This window comes from Caloenas nicobarica, chromosome 3 (genome assembly GCF_036013445.1).
Source record: "Caloenas nicobarica isolate bCalNic1 chromosome 3, bCalNic1.hap1, whole genome shotgun sequence".
Classification (NCBI taxonomy): domain Eukaryota; kingdom Metazoa; phylum Chordata; class Aves; order Columbiformes; family Columbidae; genus Caloenas; species Caloenas nicobarica.
In genome coordinates, this window is record NC_088247.1 from 16537457 (window position 1) to 16559006 (window position 21550).

The window sequence follows — 21550 nt, forward strand, 5'->3', positions numbered from 1 at the left end:
GCCTTTCAACCCAAACTATTCTATGATTCTGTGATTCTAAGTTCAATGCCATTGACACTGGTCACCAGCTGGTATTTGCACATGCAGCCTGCAGGGTGGCCATGCTGGAGAGATGGCAAAATAAATAATGCTTAAGCCAGCAGAAATTACATCCACCCACCAGCTGTGTGTGCAGGCAAATAGATCGATGGGGTGATGGAGCATTGCCCTCTGCAAACAAGCAACTGCAAGATGCACCAAACCCCCCCCAACTAATTTGTATAGACAAAAGATCCTTGAACAAGCTGCAGAAATCAGCTTTCCCATATTAAGAACAAAAAAGATCTTAAAAGCTTCACTAAACATTTGCGATGTCAGAGCCCTGAGTCACGCCCCAGGGAAGAAGCATGGGTCTCCCTGTAAGGCTGCCTGGCTGGGGAGTTCAAAGCTGCGTCTTTGGAGTTCACCTTCCACCCACTGACGCTCTGCTGCAGATAAGAGCTGCTCAAAAAGACACTTTAAGTTCACTATGAACAGAGAGGGGCCGAGGGGGCGGCAGGAGGCATGGCGCAGGCACACACACACTGGGTAAGGGTTTGGGAAGGCACCAGGTGCCCAAAGAGGCAGCAGCAGCGCTGCCAGCTCCTTGCTGGCCCTGCCACAGGTCCATCCACACGCTGAGGTCGGTGAGCTGGCCACCGCCCTATAAACACCTGCACAGGGGCTAAACCCCACTTGGCCTTTCAGTGGGCACTAGCTTGAGTGGAGATGACACTCTGCATACCCCGTCACTTTGGCATCACCCAGGGCACCTCAGGGCTTGCCCAGTGACGTCCTGCAGCATCTTCCTACATCTGGGACATAAACTCAGCCAGTGCAGCCCATACTTGAACTAGAAATAAATAGATAAAAAGCTCTACCTGCCTTTTTCATGCTCCAAATTGTCTGCCTCCCACACCGCTCCCCACAGAGCCCTGGGCACGCTGACACAAGCCCAGCGATTGGGAAGGTGTCGGCGCAGAACAGCAGCTGCCCCAGGGCAGCAGCCACTGCAGGGGCCAGGGAGCCAGCTAGAGCTTGTCGAGACGTTCCTAACGGTGAGAAAGAGAAGCTGAACGCCCCTCTGGACACTAAAGCAACGGCAGCGTTAGGAGTAGTCTGGAGAATTAGAATCACAGAATGGCTGGGGTTGGAAGGGACCTCTGGAGATCATCTAGTCCAACCCACCTGCTAAAGCAGGTTCACCAGAGCAGATCCCACAGGAATGTGTCCAGGTGAGTTTGAATGTCTCCAGAAAAGGAGACTCCACAGCCTCTCTGGGCAGCCTGTTCCAGTGCTCTGGCACCTCAAAGTAAAAAAGCTTCTCCTCATATTCAGATGGAACTTCCTGTGCTTCAGTCTGCACCTGTTGCCCCTCATCCTATTGTTGGGCACCACTGAAAGGAGTCTGATCCCATCCTCTTGACATCCACCCTCGAGATATTTATAAGCATGGACTTTAACTGAGCATTTCCATCTGGGGAAGGTCAACACCTGCAGCTTCACCAGTGGTACCCAGCACCACCTGGGATGTGCCAGTTACAAGCAGCTTCTCCTGGAGAGGCACCCCCTGCTCCCCATAGCAATGGCAGGCTGGCGATGACGTGAAGATCCTTTAGATCAGAACAGCCACTGGCACCGCTGCGAGCCTGCAGCTCCCCATGGGAGACCCATCTGCCACTGCCCAAGGCACAGCAGGTGGCAATACCCACCCCTGGTGCTTCGGTTCAACCTCCAGCAGAGACCAGCAGCCATCACTAACCTACTACACACCTGAACTTACTGATGGCTTTTTGGGTTTGTTTTCCTGCCAAAGGAAAGCATCCTACCAAAACACAATGCTACACGGCTCCCCCACACTCAGAAATGAATGAGGTTGGTTGAAATCAAACAGGGGATGAGAATGGGACTAACCTTTTCTTATGTGGGAATAACGGCAAGGCTGGCATTTGGATTATTTTTGTCTGCAAAGAAGAGAAACTAGGAAACAATCCTTCAGGTTTGGTTTTATAGATCCCCTTCAAAAGAAAAATAAAGGGGGAAGGGCAGATGCATTTACTAGATAAAAGACTCATCATTAGAAATGAACATATAAAATTTAATAGCTTGGTTTAAAATACATTTTCAATTAAAAAACAGCAGTCAAAACAAACAAAATCAGTTTCATAAAACATATGTAACATTGCTGCTACTGTTATAAGACCCGTGTCCCAGAGTATCTTATAGTGGAAAACGATCGTCAGATTTAGTTCACATACTTCATTAAGCAGTAAAAAGAAATAACATCCATGTCAATCCTACCTCTACAGAGACTCTACATCTACTTCCCTGACCCTAGACTGAGTGTCTGTAATAAAACTTCCATTTGCAATAAAAATGTGTAAATATATATGTATTCTATATATCAGGTTTAAAAAAAGAAATTCCCTTGCCATAGTAACATTATTCCCGTGACTGCTGCAGGGAAGCCCAAGCTGGGGGTTGGTCTTGGCTGGGTACGAGTCCCATGGCTGCTCTGCAGGTGATGGATCCCTGCGTGGGGTGGCATGTGATGGCCAAGTCTCTTCAGCACCCTGTGCTGCACGGCACCTCCCCTCCTTTGGCTTCAAGCCCACTGGCTCCATCCACATGCCCACACTAATGGATGCATCCACAAGGAGTTTGCTTAACTCCAGACACAGAACAAAGAGGGGGCCACACGGTGCCCGGAGTGTCAGCAAGCCTCTGTGGGGCCAGACAGCGGAGAGGAGGAAGAACAAATGGAACAGTCTATGAACCAGCTCAGGACTGGGCTGAACACAAATCCCAAAATACTATAGATCACATAAATCATTTAAAAAAAAAAAAATATGGCAGGGAGGGACTTCAAGGAGTCACCTAGTCTCAGCACCAAGGGACAATCAGCTGTACCTGTGACAGCTCAGAGAGCACTGTGCCCAACCTGGCTCTGAAGATCTCTGATGTCAAACTCTGGGCTCCCTTGGCAACCTGTGCTTCTCACTAGAGAAAACCACCTTGACACCTAACCTGAATTTCTGCAATTTACACGGTACTTCTTGTGCTTGCGATGGACTGGGAGAACACCGTCACATTCTGGGAGGCTGCTCCCCTCAACGTGCCCTTCTGAAGATGACCACTCATCAGGAACTCATCCAGCCCCGTCCTCATCAGAGGCCACAAGCTCCAGCTGAAGGACAGGGCAGTCTGGCCTTGGGGACACCTGACAGGACAAGGCTCTGCTGAAGGGCACAGAGCTCCCAGAGAGGCCTTGGCGATGCCAAGTAGAGCAAAAGGCAGATCTCCCATTTCTTGCAGGCCATGCTCCTGTTCATGAGCTCAGTGTGGCATTTGCCTCCCTCTTCCAAACAGCAGCGTGACATAGCTGAACAACATTTGATTACGATTTGTTAAACATTAAGTAGAATCATATCCTACTTTTCCAGGCTATTTCTCCAGCCTATCCAGATTGACCATCACATCCTAGGTGAGGCGCGTGCAGCTTTTCTCAGTTTTATGCTGTCTGAAAACATCACAAACCTCTCTTTCATTATCCAGATCCCTAACAAAAGCACTAAGTGACACTGGACCTGGTACTCACACTCACCTTCTCACCATGTAATGCAGGTTTTTGCCTTAGAGCCAAGTGCTGCTGTTCAAATGTTCCTCTCTCACTTGCTACTAACCAGAGGGCGCCTTTCCTTCATAAGCAGATGCACACAATGAGTAAATACTGTACAATCCACCGCAGAGCAGGTTTTTTTGGAGGTGTTTGGCACTCCCAGCTGGGGCTAGGCTCAGGACACCTGCTACCAGCTGCCCCTCTGGTCCCTCCACCCCAGCAGTGGGTCAGTGCCTGGCAATGTATATACACAAGGAATGCTTCACCGCTGCGCTGGGATGCCGCCTTCCTCTCTCAAAAGCCTTGCCTGTGCACTTCCAGCTGTTGACATCCTAGGACTCTGCAAGCTGGCTCCAACCCACAGGTTCATCCAGCCTGAGCTGCTGTTGTGGACAGCATCCAGCTAAGCCTTAAGTCTATTGCTACGGAGAAAAAAGAAAAAAAAAAAAAAAAATCCACCCTCTAGGAGACCTTCTTCCTGACCCCCAGAAGTGAGATCTCAAGTGATCTGCAAGTGCTCAGCTCCTCTCAGGACCCAGCTCTCAGACTTGGCACAAGTCACCTCCCCGGGCAGCGGTACGCAGCCTGTCAGGGCTCTAAGCGGCAGCTCGTAAGAGAAGCCAGGACTGCCATCGCCTTGCTGTGCAGGAGGGTTTAGGAGAGAGCTGATACCTTTTTCCCTCCACGTAGGAAGATCCGTGTTGAACAAGCAGGTCTCTTGTGCCTTCTATGAATGTACAAACGTGTGCTCACCTTTGGTGCGTGTTAAGGGCTTGTCCATTTTTAAATAGCTACATTAAATATCTGTTTCCTCTGTATATGGCATCCTTTTAGATGGGCTCCATTGCATATATTCACGGTATATACAGAACACCATATTTTATATATATTATATATCACTTGTATGTACACATTTACAAACCTTCAAAAAATATATTGCACTTATATACAATATAGCTTCATCTGATGAGAGTTCACACAGTTACTAAGGCGAGTTCTTCATAAGCAAGGCAGTTTTACATTCCCCCCCAAAATGACACAAGTGATTTCAAGTCTGCCCTGTTCAAGAGTAAACATTATAAAGACTTTTCTCCAACCTGCACGCAATTCCTACTAGTATCAATGAGTAGTTTTGTAGCTCTACTTAGCAGAAAACAGTCCAACAAAATGGCATTAGCTGACAATAGGCTCAAACATGGTTACTGGATAGATAAATAAGATATCACCACTCTAAAAGGCCACCTTCCAGGGGATTTCCCCTCCCGTATTTACTAGTGTTTTATACATGCTCTCTATTTCATTGCCCATCTTTGCTCACTCATTTCAAGTGCAAATAAGGTCATGAGCAATACCATGTTCTTAGCAAAGAACAGAAACACAAATATATTAAGTAAAAACACTGCTCTGCTCTCCAGAACAAGTCAACATCTGGCTTTCTTCTGGAGAAGGTGATTAGTGTTTTGCCCAGCATCCTAAATTATGGGAAAATGTTCACTTGAGACCTTTGTTTAAAATCCACAGAGGATCCACGATCTTAGATCTCGGTGAGAGTGAGCTTGTAAGATCCTCCAACTTCTTCAATTTGCAACTGGAAGGTATCTTCATTAGAATAATGTTTCACGATGTTATCGTCCATATTGACCAGAATTCTGGAAAAAGAAAATAGGGCAGGGAGATATTACTGTTCTAAATGGTAGAGACAGCAAAGGTGCCCTCAAGTCTCAGAGAGCCCGGACTGTGCAGAGGTAAGGCAAGATCCCTGCTCACCTATCTCTGACCCATTGCTTCCTACAGCAGATCCAGCTGTTCTTGCCCAAACCTGCCATGAAGGCTCACAGCTGTGCTTGCAGGATCTGAATGACAGGGTTAAATCTGGCTTCTGGACCAGGGAGGGAGATCTCAGAAAGGGCAGAAACCCTTCTGAAGCTGCAGACACTTGGGCAAACTTCGAGTTCTGAACTGGTTTGTCTGACAGCTATAAAGCATCAGCATAAAACCCTACAGAGCTTGCAGGGAAGAAACTACCGATGCCTGGCTGCTTCCAGTCCTTACCTATGTGTTTATGTGCAAGCACACACATGTGAGAGTGCATGTGAACACACATGAAACCATCCTTAACAGTAGTTTAGCTACCATCACTTCAAAACTTCTACAGTAATTCTGCTATGAAAGCACAGCCCTTGAAACTACATTCCAAATGTGATTAAAACACTTTTACAGCCAGAGGGGCTTTGGGGAAGGGACTGAGACACCAAAGTGACTTCAGAAACAGGAAAAAAAAAACCAACACAAAACCAAACACACACAAACAAAAAAAACCACAAGAAAATTACCAAGAGATTAAAAGGAGCAATAAAAGCAGATATAGTCAGGAATTCCACTATTTATGTTACAAAATAAAAAGACTGTGGAGTGTAGCCTCTGTAGGGAGGGGGTACTTTGCATGTAAAGAATGTAGACACAGTGAGTACAGTTAACCACTGGAACAATTTAACACAGGTTAAAATAGGTTCTTCGTCACTGGGAGTCTTTTAAAAAAAAAAAAAAGGGAACTCTTCTTCCCCCGACGTCATCAACTCTGGTTCAAATAGCAGTTAACCCAGAGATGTCCCGTGACTTGTATTTACTGAGGAAGTCAGACTACGTATTTCTATAGGATCCTTACAGTCTTCTGTTCAAGTTTGATTAGGACTGAATTGGAATAAGATTAGTAAATCCTGTATGCACACACACACATCCCCACAGATGACCTTTACACCCAGGCAGCACATGGAGGAGTTATAGAGCAGATTTGCCTACAGGTTTGAAAAAAGGAGTTCATATTTTCAGATAGTTGCTGCATAGGTATGTACTCACCCTTTTTTACATTTTTTGAAGATTTTTCCTATTTTATCAAAAGGAACCTCATACTTGTCAGATATCTAGAATAAAAGAAAGCAAGCACTGTTGAAGCAAGGAGACTGCTGGTATTGTCTTCCACTTACTATTTTACAAAGGAACAAAAAAGGTCTGCAGATCAAAACAACCACTCTGCAACTGCTCTGCCCTGTGAGGCAATTACTAAATCCTGAACTACAGCATAAACCCACAGATGAGAACCCCTCCTCTGCAGTTTGCCCAACTTCTGCGCAAAAATTTTAGTCATGTTCTAAACCTGGCCACTGACTTCTCATACAGCAACCCCCTGCCCCCACACCACGCATTAAAAACCACCCCACACCCTGGTTCTCAACTTCTCTTGGCTCTCTGTTCTAAAAAAGAACGTATCAAAACCATTTTTAAATTCAGTGTCAGAGGGATCAGGTGAAAACCAGTCGTCACAGCGGCTGGTGCAGGAAGAAAATAGCAATAGAGTGAAGACCTCTGCTGCTAAGGACACGAGCTGATCAGAAATGTCCCCCTCACCCAGTTGAGTGACCTCAGTGCAAAGCCACGGCCACTAACCACGGCGCTTCACCGCATGAACCTCCAGGAAGCCATGAGGTCAGTAACCGGAGCCTGGTTTACTTTGGCAAATTGCTCTGTCACACGGAGAGCAAGTACCAAACCAATACGCTGTTTCAGGATGCAAATGCACAGGGGGTTTCCTCTCAGCTACAGTTGTGAGCTCTCGGTTCCTTGCTTTAAGAAGTCCAAGCAAAACAAAAAAGGCACAGGATGATGGGATAAGGGAGGACTTCGCAGCTTCTGCTTCCCCTCCCCACTAGACCCCATCTCCAGCCTGCCCCTGTCAGCAAAGCCTCACAGCCAGGAGAGAACCTCAGGTTACAGAACCACTGCTGGGTCCCAAAGCGAACACCAAAACCTGGCCGCACAGCCCCAAAGCCTCCGTCCTCTGGGCACCGACGAGGCATTAGTCACAGAAAGAGGCAGCCAGAAACGTCAGTTTTGAGCTCGTGCCAACCATTACGCCATTCCTTGGAGTTAAGTTCTGCATTTCCTTTGCAGCGCTGCAGCAGCAGGGGTAGTGGAAGGCTATTTTGGAAGTCAAGTACCAGAGAGCAATTTCATGCACATATACACTGACATATAAAAGTCTTCAAGCGCATTCAGAAGTAGGCTTTGAAAGGCTGAAATAAACCCAAGACAGTGAACACATTCTGAAAATCACTCCATCTTCTAATTAAAGTACTCTCTGTGATATGAGGGACATCCACAGTGGGGAGTCTATTGACCATTTGTTGACAAAACCAGGAAAAGACCTACACAGCTGCTTCTGCAGCTTGGCGAATGCACAGCCTACATAAGCACAGAGACCAGAAGGCTCCTTCCAGCAGCACATATCATTTTGGGACTGTGTCAGGTACCCAGTCATGAAGCCTGACAGACCTGGATTTTCAAGGAAGACTGAGAACACTCAGACTCCACAGATGTGGGGCAAGATACTTAAGGGAAGCTTCCTGAAGTCCCTTAATAATTAAAGCATTATTTACATTAATTACCAAATTATTGAAAGGAAGTTGGGCTTATGCTTTTTATCCAGAAGAGCAGGAATATGTGGACACAAGCTGTGATTGACAGTCTAGCTCCTGTGTACAAGGACTGGACAGCCAGGGATTACACTCACTCTTTCTCAAACTGGAGATGAGGACTATAGAACAGTCTTATTACTTACCGCTTCCATGAGACCTTTCAGAGACGGTGTCTTTAACATTAGTGCATCAAAGACTTCCTCTGACTCTTTTCGGACATACAGCAACACTGAAAAGCAAATCAAAGGGCGGACTTTATGGCATAATTGGTCCTCAAAAACGATCTGCACATGATAGTGGCTAAGTACAGAGTGAAATACAGTGAGGATCTCACAAAGAGATACACATACGTTCAATATACATGGAAGATGGTATCAAAAACATGTACAGCTAGGTTAGCTCAAAAACATACTTTTTGCACACAGAAATACTGCATGCTCAAACATCTTTGTTGTCAAACTACTTCTAATCTTTCTCTATTTGCTATTTTCTCTATTATTTGAAAAAAACAAAAGGTTACATTTGAAACACAGAAGGGTAGAATGCAAACCACACAATTTGGAGGCTGTTGGGTATCCACATCTCACAGGTCATCTGCCATAAGACTTTTCACAATAAAGTGATTTGACAGATGCTACCACAGCAGGTGAAGCCATCCTAGCCACCTCCTCATTTTTAAATAATTAAATTTGTATGGTCCCCTGCTCCTCCTACAGTGTCTCATCTCTCTTCCTACCCCTTGCCATGTTTTCAGCAATACTCATACCAGCCCAGCTGACACACAACACAGACTCAGTCTCCTGCTCAGAGGGGAACGAAATAATAAGAAACCCAATCAGCAAAGCATCCCTAGCATTCTCAAGCTTGCAGAAAGTCTCTGTATGTAACATCAGCCTCATTAAAAACTGAGTTAAGGCTCAGGAATAAGCCATGAGAGCAAGAAAGCTTGGACTTTAACAGCTTTGCTGTCTTTAATCCATCTTGTAATAACTAGGTATTGCAGCCTGGATTGTTCACAAGGGTTCATCAGCCACAGCTTTGACACACCTGCAACAATTACTGGCATATCTAATTGCACAAGGTGAATTCAGGACAGCGCAGCACCTTGATGGATTTCCTGTGCTAAAGGCAGGTTTTAAAAAGGACTGTAGATTTAAAAAAATGAAGACAACACATACAGATGATACACCAGCCAAAGGAGGGAGAATCCCATGGGTCTCTTTTTATGGCATAGAGCAACAGGAAAAACCAGAAGTCTAATTTCCTTTTATAAAATCCATCCTTCCTTACTAGTTTATCCAGACTACAGAAGTGCAGCCCCATTACAGTCAGACTTGTTAGACTTAACCTTCACCACATCACAAGCTTAATCCTTTTCTTTTAATCCTTTAAGCTTTGTCATGGTCCTTCCACACATGACTGTAACGTGCAGGTAATCCTCCACACCATCTCCAAACAGACCTCTCATCTCCTTCTACAACACCACAGCAACATCCACTTCCATATCAAATTGCAAAGGTTGGCAACAGGTTACAAATAAGCAGAATTTTCTCTCAGTGAGGTTCTCAGTGGTGAACAGCCCATTTTCTGGCACCATGAAAGATGCAGTAGTTTTGTACCCATAACCAGTTATTGGCATTCACTGCTTAAAGTCCTAGAGAAGATTTCTGAAGTATTTGGTAGTGGATTGCATGATGAATTCTCTCCCCCAATCCACCAAGGAGACTGGTGACCTGCTCACCTCCTCCGAGTCTCTTTCCATATGGGTTCAGAGTCAATTAGTATCTGACTTGGCAGAAAAACACAGAATTTCGACACTGCAAAAGATTCGCGGAGCTGAACTATATCCGGATATAAAAACTCTTCCTACTACTACTCAAAGCCAGAAAAATCAGGCTGAAGTATGCTCCAAAATACATTAAAACAACTCCTCAACCTCAGATGCATCTATCATGATGGACAAATACTCTAGTCTCTGGAAGAAGAAAATAATACCTCTTTTTGGCTCTTCTATTCTGGCCATCTTATTTGGGGTAGCAATAAAGTCCTCTTCACCAATATAGGCTCCTCTCTTTAGGCTGGAGCTGTCAGCGACAGGGCAAAAAGTCAGCAGCAGTACAATTACAGGGACTTACCCGTCTGAAGGCCAACCTTCAGGAGGCTGAAGTAGCACAGCTCTTACCTTTCACCCTCCAGCTCTTCTGAAGCAACAGGAAGGACCTTTTAAAACAAGTAAGAGATTTTTCTTGACTTACACAGAAAAACACACGCTGAATTAGCTAGCGAGAACCTCATGTGGTACCCAGTCCTCAGAAAACACCGCAAAGAGCTCCGAACGCCACAAAAAGTTGCACAAGGAGAGACCCATTAGCTGGTGTAATTTGCTGTTGTTAGCAACGTCTTCCCCATCCTTTTAAGTGCTACCTGTTAAAATTGACTTAGAGATAGCTTTACTTGCGTTAAGGAGTCATTGGCATGGAACAACAATCCCGCCGCATCCAGCACGAGCAGAGGTCCAGCAGCACCGGGTTTTAGGAGAGGAAGGAGCTGCAAGGGCTGAAGGGTCACCCACCCACCCCACTCCTTAGCACAGGGACACAGGGGAAACCAAGGCTGTCAACTGGGAAGCCAGACACAACTACAGTACTAGAAGTAAGATGTTTTGGTCCAAGCAATAAACGTAGGCCTTCCTTTTAATACACAAATAATACTCGCACTTAGGGTTGTGAAAATTTTATCCAGAACTAAAATTCATTTCCTCATATTATCTCTCAATCCTGTATCAAATGACACTTTGGCTTAATATTCCAAAAGCCAGTAAGCATTTTCTTTACCCCTTTTCATAAAGAGAAGTTAAAGGGTCTCCAGTGAGAGACAGGAACATACAAGAGCCAAACAGCTTTCTATGCTGACTAGCATAGCCTTCTGACAGAGCTCAGCACTAGAGCCTTCACATGAAAACATGGGGAAAAGTCAGTCTTATGGATAACAAGTTTATTCTCCATCCCTGTTGGGAGCTTAGGCAATGCTCTTAAAAAGTAAGGTTTAGATTCTGTTAGAGCATGCCAGAACTCCCAGCACAGGAAAGTTCAAGATTTTGAAACTCTGTTATGCTCTAATTTTTTCCCTTCCAGTTTCCTGTCAGCTGGGACTCTGCAGAAACGGCGTTGCAGGGCGCTCTGGCAGCGGATCAGAGCTGACACTTGCCAGTTCCACAGATTTTTGCCCCGCAGCAGCAGCAGGCTGGAGGAGCCCGAGGTCTGCAGCAGCACAGCAGGAACCCAGGGGATGTTACGAGAGAAAACCAGCCTGCAGTTCATTCAGCGAGCTCTCAGCTGGAGATGCTTTGGAAACGCCATTTCAGGTTCATGGAAACAGGAGTTGATAGGCAAATAATTTATTCATAAAACATCCCCAGTTAACTCTGGTCAATGGAGCTAGGAGCAACATCTCTTGCTCATGTGAGACTCAGCCTGTTTTTGTTCGCAGCATCAGTGCAGACAGTGTGGCATTTCCTTCGCCTGTATGTACACAAAGCATCCCAGGCTTTTTGCAAATACATCCCACGGCCCTCCTCATCCCCACACCCACGAGCTTTACTTACGTGAGCACCACGCTGAAGATTTGCAAAGTGAACATCAGGAATGAAAAGGACTGGCTGAGTGTCTAGATCCATGAAGGGCTTGAAGACGGTGATGTCCGTACGTTTGTGTGAGGGAAGCATTGGCACTTTGACATCAGAAACTGCAGAGACCAAAGATCGGAACAGAGGAGAGTGAAGACACCAGCAGGGCTGTGGCTTTCCTACATCATTTAAGAGGCACGTATGCTGTTGAACACAGGAACTTTGTAGTCAGCAAAGTGAGAAGCTGCTGTGGTAGAAGAGTTTGAAGCTGGGTTGTCTGCCTCTCAGATGAGGGCCTGGACCCTGAGGAAACAGCTCATTTGACAGAGGAGCAGGAGTTTGCTCCATGTCTCCAAGTGAGCTCTTGGATTTTGTTCAGATATTAAACTGGGCTGGGGAACGGTCTGGCCCCTCACCCCAACAAAGGAACATAGGTCTTCCATGTACCAAGCAAACCATCCAAACAGACGGACAAAAGTCAGTCCACAGCCCCTCTTCTCCCTGTCTGTTCACTCAAAAGAGTGTTGGATTTCCCATACCAGGAAAGAAGAAAGAAGATAGAGACAACCTGCAACCATGTGGTTCCAGTTGGGAGCCCCTAACTCTAAATGTAGCATCTTGCAAGAAACATTTCAATTCCATCCTTTCAAGTTTTGTATTTTTGTTCATCTTCTTGTTCATGCTGATCACCTCAAGCTGCCGGGCCTCAGTTCATCCCCTGCCAGGACCAGCACTGTCTCCCACAGAGCATTCCGGCTCTCACCACACACCAGCTGATGTGACACAAGCCACCAAGGGGACAGACTTCACTCAGAAAGACCCATCTGGGAGAGAGTGAGGCAGAAGGTGCCTTAAACTGCCCTTCAGACACGTTCATGTCAAACTGGCCCCAGCTGAAGACTTCCACTCATTCTAGCACATGGAAACATTTTGATTTTGGGTCAAAACAAGTGCAAGCAAAACATTTTACTTCATGTCCCCAGTGGAAAAATATACTTTTTTTTTTCCTTCCAAAACAGATGGTTTTAAATATTGCTCAATCCCTGTAGAAAATAACTTTGTCCAGAAGTCACGAACTACAAAAACTACTTCCGCTGTTGATGAGTCCATGCACATATGGCATTTGTGATCCTGGCAGTGTGTATAACAGCCTATGGCTTAAAAAAAAAAAAACCACACACACACACAAAAATCAAAAACTGAACTGCACACAAGAGCTGAACAGCAATGGATTGTACTTTCCAGGAAAATAAAGGTCACATCGGGCTAAGGCCAAGCCTAGGAAATTCGCACTGGAAAGCAGCTTTTGTCAAAACATAAGATCTTGGAAATCTGTGTTGAAACTGTTTGCACTTTCCAGCTATTACGCAAAGGGTTGCATGCAGTAATCTTTTGGGAGCGCTGGGGCTACTACATTTGTGAAATGCTAACAGTGTGCTAAACCTACCTTTCACCATGTACTTTGGAAAAACAAAAAAAAAAAACCCACAAAAACAAACCCACGCCACAACCAACAGCAGTCCTTTCTGCAACTGCCCTTGAGCAAAGGGTTCCCTCATAGCATAATCTTCTGAAGCTGCTCCAGCAACCTGTACCTGCTGTGTCAGGAAAATCCTGCCCAGCAAGCCGTGAGGCTCATGCTTGTTGAACCAGTTGGACTGCTAATAGCACAGCTCTGACAAGCACACTGAGCAGAGCACGCACCTGCCTCGTGCAAAGGAAGAGCAGGGAGATATATTTTCCTCTGAGCAGCTCTGCTGGTCAATAACTAGTCATCCAAACACAGGATCTGCTTCAGTCATCTGCAGCAGTTAAAGGAAAGATGCTCAGCTGGAAGAAGCTCCACAGCGTTTACACACCACAAGTGTTGAGGCCTTCACATCCTTCACAACTTCTATTGAAATTATTTACTAGGGAACACTTGGCTTTAGAAGAGTGAGCATAAGGCTGGAGGCTCAGTCCCAAGGCTGCCACCACCTTGCTGCACAGTTATAAACACATTTTTAACATAAGTTAAAGCCTAAGTTTAGGACCAAGCTGGAAACACATGGAACAGCTCCAGTACTTGCTGCAGGGGCACCAGTAGTGCCCAAAAAAAAAAAAAAAAAAAGAAAAAAATCACACACTCACCCTGTTATTTCAACTGCTAAAGACCATACCTGATTGAAAACATGGCAGGACCCCGTCTTGGACAGGAAGAACTAGGTAGAAGTGAAGTCCTAAGTGGTTCAGTATGTTGCAAAACACAATTAATTGCTCCATAAGCAACTGCTTAAAACAAACACTATTCCACAGGGGATAAAAATTGACTTAGGAAAGTTCTCCTGCACAACTTATTTGTAACCAAAATGCGATATAATATTTAAAATACCAATGGAATAATTTCTACTTACAGGCATTCAACTGAGAGCTGGGGTCAGTGCACTTGCCTTTTCTTTTGCTTTGCTTTCGCTCTTCATCTCTGATCTTCCTCTCTGCTCCCTGCCAGATAAGAGATTAAGGGTAATGGGGAGAGAGAGGAGGTCTTTTTAGGTTGGTGTGTTTGTTTTTTTCAGCTGCAGAGGCAGGAACACTGATTCTTCCAGATCTGTGTTTGTGAAGGTCAGCTCCACCATACCCAAGCTGCAGGTTTGCCAGAGTGTGCCAACTTTGAGGTCTGCACAGTGTTTACTTTCAAGTCCTGTCATCTAATGAAATCAAACAATCATATCCAAGATGCAAACACTTGCTTTTCTTTCAAGTCATATGGGGACATGACGGCAAAAGACATCCACAGCTATAACAATAGTATGAAGTGTGAGATAAAATACATCTGAACTGTATAAAACAATAAAAACTTGCAAGTTCCCTCGGTTTAAGAGTTCACTAGATCGTCATTAAATCCTGATCTATTAAAACCAAGCCACACTTGGATTCACAAAGCGCAAAATACCTTCCCTGCATGTTGCACATGGAGCCAGCAGCAGTTATACCAGCCTTCACAGATCTCAAGCTGAAGACATGCATAATTGTGAAGCTGGCATTACTACTTCTCTTTTTCTAGGGGCCAGGCTATGGAGGAATCCACAGACACCTAACCAGGCTCTTGCCATGGTTCCTGGCCCTTCAAACCAAGCAGCAGTGAGGAGAGAACTATATTTTCTGCAAGGTGAAGGCAGCTATGATGGAGAGAGAGAGAAGGAAGGAAGGTTTGTATTGAAATTGTGTTCATTCCTCTAGCTGTGCCCAAACCTCCTACATGACCGTGGGTTAAGGCAGGGATGTCTCGTTGCCAGTTGCACAGGGTGACAAGCCCACAGCAGATCCCCAATGCTCAGTCCTGGTGCTACCACCAGATCACTGGTGAGTTCTACCTGTCTCCCAACAGCCTCCTGCAAAGCAGGGTAAGAGGCAACAGTTATCTGGCCACAGGAAGCCATTATGTCTCATTCCCATCCCTGTAAAGCCGCCAAAACACACCTACATCCTTACACACTGCTGGAGGAGACTACAATAGTTATGGCAAACGAGATGTTAAAAACCACATGGCAATGGGGTGGGAAACGGTGCCTAAAGCCCAGCACAGGAGAAGGGCAACGGCCCTCCCAGCCTCACAGTAAATCAATACCCTATAGACGACAGGAAGCCTGTGCCTGCTAGATGGCAGTGGGCATGTCTGCACTAGTGATAAAAAGGAAAATGAGCCTAAATATTTGACGTGCATTAACATTTATATATCACCTTTTTTCCCATCTAACAGAAGGGACACAAGCAGCTTCAGGCAGCTGCTGTGAAAAAGAGAAAAAAATGACTAATGAAGACACAGCCATTGTCAGCTTTGCTTGACTCTGTAAGTCTGATACAGCCCACTACAGCAAAGACATCCCACCTAAACCTCAGCCCAACTGGGCCCGCATCCCTCTGCGACTTCCCTTACCAGAAGAGTCGCAAGATCTCAGCTTCACAGGAGAAAGACCAGATTTGGCTCCAGCCCCATGTTCTACTTTTCACATAGCAATAATAAAATTCTGCTACTCGAACACTATGCTACAGGGAACAGCACCTGCTTGCTCGTGGAGAACATGCTAATCCATCCAGAGTACACATTTTGAGAAGACCTCTGCCCTCCCATACCTACAGCCAGAGCTCTGCCTGAAAGTCAACTTGTTCCAGGCTACAGGGGCCTAGGTAAACACATCTTAAATCCCACATAAAAAAAGAAAGCTATGTCTTGATAACAGGCTTTTCCACCTTGCCAGTGGAGCTCAGTGACAACCAGGACCAGATACTTTTAAAGAAAAGACACTGGCACTCCTGTCTTCTGCAATCATGGAATAAATGCGATTGTAAGAAAGAGGTTTTCCCAACTTCATCACCTAAAGAACAGCCTACTGCCTGAAAAGCAAGACTTCATCCTCTTGTCTATGTGTTAAAGGCTGCAGGTTTTACTTTTTTTTTTTTTGGTGTTGTTCTTTCCCTCAAAGTCTCTAGCTGTGTAAGACATTCTCGGGCTGAGAAAGGGAAGCAGCATTTTGGGGAGAGCTGCCATCCCTCTGTCCCACAGACAAACATGATGTATTTGATAAGCAATAGAGATGCAGGAAGAGGATGCGACACCGAGTCACGACACACTGGGATCCGGACCCTTCACGACACTGTGGGACCCCTGGCTTCTGCACCGGGGCTGTGCTGGTTGGGTGTGCTCTGGAGATGGGGGGCTGCTCCACACCCCCTCTCATGCTGGGTGCAGCTCTGGCACTCAGTGCACAAGCTGTCCAAGCTCTTCCTCTGCCCTGAGGCCCCAGTGGCCGAGCTGCCAGAGGATACTGGTAGGCAAAATATTGGACATAACCCAGCAATGTGCACTCCCAGCCCAGAAATCCAACCGTATCCTGGGCTGCACAAGATCCATGACCAGCAGGTTGGGGGAGATGATTCTCCCCCTCTTTTCCACTCTCATGACACCCCACCTGCAGTACCGTGTCCAGCTTTGCAGCCCGTAACATAAGGACACGGACCTGTTGGAGAAAGTCCAGAGGAGGACCACAAAGATGATCAGAGCGCTGGAGCACCTCTCCTATGAAGAGCATACACAAAGAAGAGGCAGCAGAGGACTGCCAGCCAGTGTCCAGGTTCAAGGTCAGTTCAGGCATGCAATGCAAGCACAGCCATAACAGACAAAAGAACAGAGGGGACCTACACAGAGCTGCCTGTCCCTGTTAGGTGGCCACGGCATCGTCATTTTGTGCTGTTTTTTCCAACAGATCTCTACAGTATAGACTTGGCCCTCCACAAAGACAACATGGATAACAGCACTTCTACAGGTAAGAGTGGCCACACAAGGACAAACACATTAAGGACAGTAACACGTGTGGATACTATAGTAACAATTGTCCTGTAAACATTCAAGACCAGCTGCTTGATTACCCAAGATTCAGAGCAGGGCAGAAAATGGGTGCTCTTTCTGAAATGCCAATGCTCTTACAGGACCCTGGAGACAGTGGCCAGTGTTGCAGCCTACGAGTCAGTACCTGCAGCAGTCTGCTCACAGGAGCACTTGCCCAGAGGCTCAAAGAAGCCTTTGAGAACGCACTGATTCAACTCTGTGACAAACATTATTCAGCTTGTCGGGCTCTGTCCCCAGCTCTCATTGCCAGATCCAGCACAGGTCTGAAAGGCAGCAAACTTCAACACCATTTCTATAAATGCAAATTGCAGAATCATGAGGCAACCACCTCACACTGGCTGCATGTTCACAGAATGAACAACAGTCAGATTAAATAAAGAAGAGTAATCTTTTCCCCCTCCCTCCCCTTTTAATTCAGGTCCAATTTGCAAAGTATCTGGAGGAATAAAGCAGAAAGAAAGGTCAAAATCCCCAAGGAAAGTAGAAGATACACTAGCATTACCATACTAAGAGATTTGCTGAAATTTATGGTATAGACTCAAAAGGTCTCGTTTAAGCCACATACTGACTACATGTCTGCCCTTTTATTAACCGATTTGTCTTATTAGCTTGTCAGTAGCTTTAGCGCAGTGTCAGTAATTGACTGGACAATTTATGAGTAAAAGAACCCCCTGTTCCCTGCAGCAAGTCTGCACTCACTGGTATTGTAGAGAACATAGATTGATAACACACAAGACTCCTAGATAATGAAAGAGCTTTAGATGACACACTTGCCTTAATCTCATTTGAGAGGTAAAAAAAGGGGAGGGAAAAAAAAAAAAAAGCCTGAAAAAAAGCCCATGAGACCCAAGGCTCTTCAGCTCACTGGCAAGCCTTTAAGATACTCTGGAGAACATTTGTGAAGACCCTAGTAAATTCTTTGCAGAAATCATCACAACAGGAGCCATCTCAGGAGGCACTTGAAGGACAATGACTGAGTAGGTTTACACTGGCAGGCAGCTACAAGCAGGTTCTGCCAACCTTGCAGGAAAGCAGAAGCACCTATTTAGAAGCATATAGATGGACAACAAAACATGGCAGGATGGGTCAATGGGGTGCTACAGCAGAGGCAGATTGTGGAGGGCTCATATCTTTCGGGAGGTAAATGGAGGCAGAGCAATGGCACAGGAGATTGATCTTTGCGACAGTGTCCTGGGGGATGACAACAAGGCAAGACCACACAGTATGTGATGGTGCAAAGCCAGCACAGGAATCAGAGTGGGTAGCACAAGCCCATCTCAGACCTGCAGCTGCAGAGAGGTATTCAAGATATCACTCCCAAAGAGTCTGTGCTATGAAGAGGGAGCCTGGATGCAAAGAACGAGAGTCAAGTAGGATGCCAGCAAAATAGGACGTCTGTGTTGCTTACAGAAGTCAAAAGAAGGACTGGGTAAGTCCAGGCAGCATTTATCCCAGCCTAGAAAGCTCTGGGTCACTCTGGAAACAGCAACATTGCACATTACTTGCTCTAGTCCTTCAAAAGACTGTTCAGGCAGGCACACATGACAAAGATCAGGAAATGTCCTTTCTTTGCAAACCCAGTTAAGCTTCTACAACTGCTTTCAGCTCAGCTCCTGCTATGCTGCTTTCACAGCTCCTGGTGAACAGTGGCTTTGGGAAAGGTGTTAGTTCTCTGTGTGCTAAATGCATTAGGCAGAGCAGCCAAATTACAGCACTCGCCCTGCTTGTAAATGGGCTTTGTTATACTGCTGTATAAAACAGTGGTACAACGAAAACAGAAACATTTTCTGTTCACAAGATGTGGAAGTTGTTTGTTTTGGTTTGTGGGTTTTTTTCTTTGTTTGTTTGCTTTTTGTTTGGTTGGTTCATTTGTTCTTGTTGGTTTTTGGGGGGTTTTGTTTGTTTTTTAAGAACAAATGCAGTAAGAACACAAAAAAGAAATTTAAAAGGACCAGCACAACATAACTTGGGCAAAAAGACAAGCCTGCACTTGCTCCAACCAATTGCACGGATCTCTCCTGCTGAAGGCACTCTGCAGGACTTCCCAGTGTCTGGAGCACTGACAATCAATCTTCTCCCAGACTGACCTTTCTCCAAAGTCAGTGCTCAGGAACACTTCTCAGCGCTCCAGCATTTTGAGAGCAGCAAATTTATCTGAGGTCATCACAACACCTATGAGCCAAGCAGAAGGGGTAGAAATATTTTTCCTTGCAAAGGCTGAACACAGGCAGGAGTTTTCAGAGCCAAAACAGCAATTGCAAAATTAGATTAAACAAAAAAAAAAAAAAAAAAGAAAAAAAAAACCAACAGCTCTGCTAAGCTGCAGAACAGCCTTTCCTGAAAGGTTACTGGCACATTGACCCAACCTTACCTTGTCACAGAAGACTTTAATCTGACAGTAGGCTCTGTGGACAGGTTTGTTACTCCTGTTATTGTAGCTGTAGGTGTCGATCTGAAGATTCAAGGGCAGGCCTTTAACACCCTTCTGAGAGGAGAAATCCGTGCTGAGGCAGTTCACAGAGATGAAAACCTGCATAAGGGGAAAGCAGCGCCCATCAGTGACACACAGACTCCTGGCCGCTGGGCAAGGGACTGTTCGGTGAGAGTTGAACGCTGGTCCTCGCCGCTAAAAGCAGGAATTTCTCCTGAGAAATGAAGTAAAATCCCCCAAAAGCGATACAACATTCTTAATTCTTTATAAGAGCCATTACAGGGGCAAAGCCACTTTGTCCAGAATGAATTCCAAACTCTCGGAACCTTATGAAGACTCCACCCATATTTTCCAGATATTTCCACCCAATAGATCTCAAATATCAGACTTTTAGCAACACGAATTCTCCTACACCCAGTCCTCGCTGCCCAGTGTTTTATCATCTTGGTACGAACACAACCATGCTTTGAAAAATGCATGTTACTTTGGGCAAGTTAAAGCTTTCCATGAGTTTTACATAAGCTGCTGTAAGCACAGCTTATGCTTGAAACTACATATAATTTACAAAAAGAAATGACAACACAAAGCCAAGTAAAGCTTTTAAAAAATATTAGGCAACACGCTATCTTTAAACACAGGGATAATGCCATTATTTCAGTGAAAGAGTTTCTGGGCTTTGCACTTAAAAGATTAACACTATTTTGAATATCATGGAGAAAATCAATTAAGAGTGATTTCAAACACATCTAACTTCATTTTTGTAATTGCCTAAAAAACACTACAACCAGAGAATAAATCCAATGCTGCTTAACAGAAGGAAGAAACATCCTTTTGTGGATATGAACAGATAGACTAGAATACTTTGTATCCAGAACATAGGCTGCCTGTGTGCCAGGCTTTTCTCCAGACACAATCTTCATTATCAGCATGTCTCAGAAAAGATTTCAACGATTAATTACCAGGAATTTATGAGCTATGAAGACCTGCAATGGCTCCTCTCCACCTCAAGAATAAAAGCTGGGAACCTGCTGCTTAATAAATAAATAAATAAATAAATAAAAAAAAAATAAAAAAAAAAAAATCAAAGCCTCGGGAGCCAGAAGCACCTTGACAGAGATTCCGCAGGAATACTGAGTACTATCCCACTACTGATCACTTACTAATTCTGTTACTACTACAAGCTGTGTGGTGAGTTAGTGCCACCTCCCGGAGCCATCCTGGAGTTGCAAAATCTCGAGGTAGGTTTTGAAAAGCTCATGGGTTTGGGTTAGATTTGTGGCTTTGCAAAGTGCTTGTCATTGGGCTTCTTGACACAGGTGCTGCTACATCCTTTACTAGTTTTAACAGAAGAGGGGAAATGGAAATAACTATCACCAGATTAAGGATACAAACTTGCCCCCCCGCCCCATATATAACAGCTGTATCAAAGGCTGGGGCAGAGGGGGTGGGGAAGAACTAAACATCTTCTCTCCTAATAACTTGTTGAAATGTTCGAGATTCACATGCAACCTCTTGCGGCCCCTGTGAGCAGCAGCTGCCCGCACACCAGCTCAGCAAAGTCCCCATCGTTCCCCTGCACACACACCCCAGCCCGCAGAGCTGCCAACGTCCCCGCAGGTCCCTGCAAAGGGACACCGAAAAGCATGAAACAACCCACGTCCCTCCACAGCGAGTTTTTTGGAAAGCGCTAAATACATCCTTCTTCCCTGTCTTTCCTAGACTAACTCAAGTGATGGCTTTGCCGGCTTTTATCCGCCCCCTTCCCTTTTTGCTGCCTTCAGCACTACAAGGGCGTTTTGCTGGGAGCGCTGGCACACCCGGGGAAAGCTTCCAGGAGTGTGAAGAGCTGCTTTCACCCACTTCGGAGCCAGGTAATCAGATGTGAGCACAGCCTGAATAATTGTGTTCCCTGAGCAGGGGTTTTATTTTTAAAAAGGAGTCTCAGCTCTGCTGTTTGCATATTTTTACATTTTAAATTTTAATTTTAAATTTATTTACC

The 21550-nt window shown here is 45.4% G+C and overlaps 1 protein-coding gene across 1 annotated transcript in view; it reads right to left on the minus strand.

Moving 5' to 3' along the window:
* Positions 1-4065: 4065 nt before the first annotated feature.
* Positions 4066-21550, minus strand: part of GRHL1 (grainyhead like transcription factor 1) — a 40457-nt gene continuing 22972 nt past the window's right edge. The window contains exons 9-16 of the mRNA XM_065630961.1: positions 19492-19650; positions 14128-14215; positions 11714-11853; positions 10292-10329; positions 10105-10193; positions 8253-8338; positions 6494-6558; positions 4066-5286 (exon numbers count right to left, since the gene is read on the minus strand). Coding sequence (XP_065487033.1) covers positions 5172-5286; positions 6494-6558; positions 8253-8338; positions 10105-10193; positions 10292-10329; positions 11714-11853; positions 14128-14215; positions 19492-19650 — 780 coding nt within the window. The 3' untranslated portion in view covers positions 4066-5171. The remainder of the gene's footprint in view (positions 5287-6493; positions 6559-8252; positions 8339-10104; positions 10194-10291; positions 10330-11713; positions 11854-14127; positions 14216-19491; positions 19651-21550) is intronic.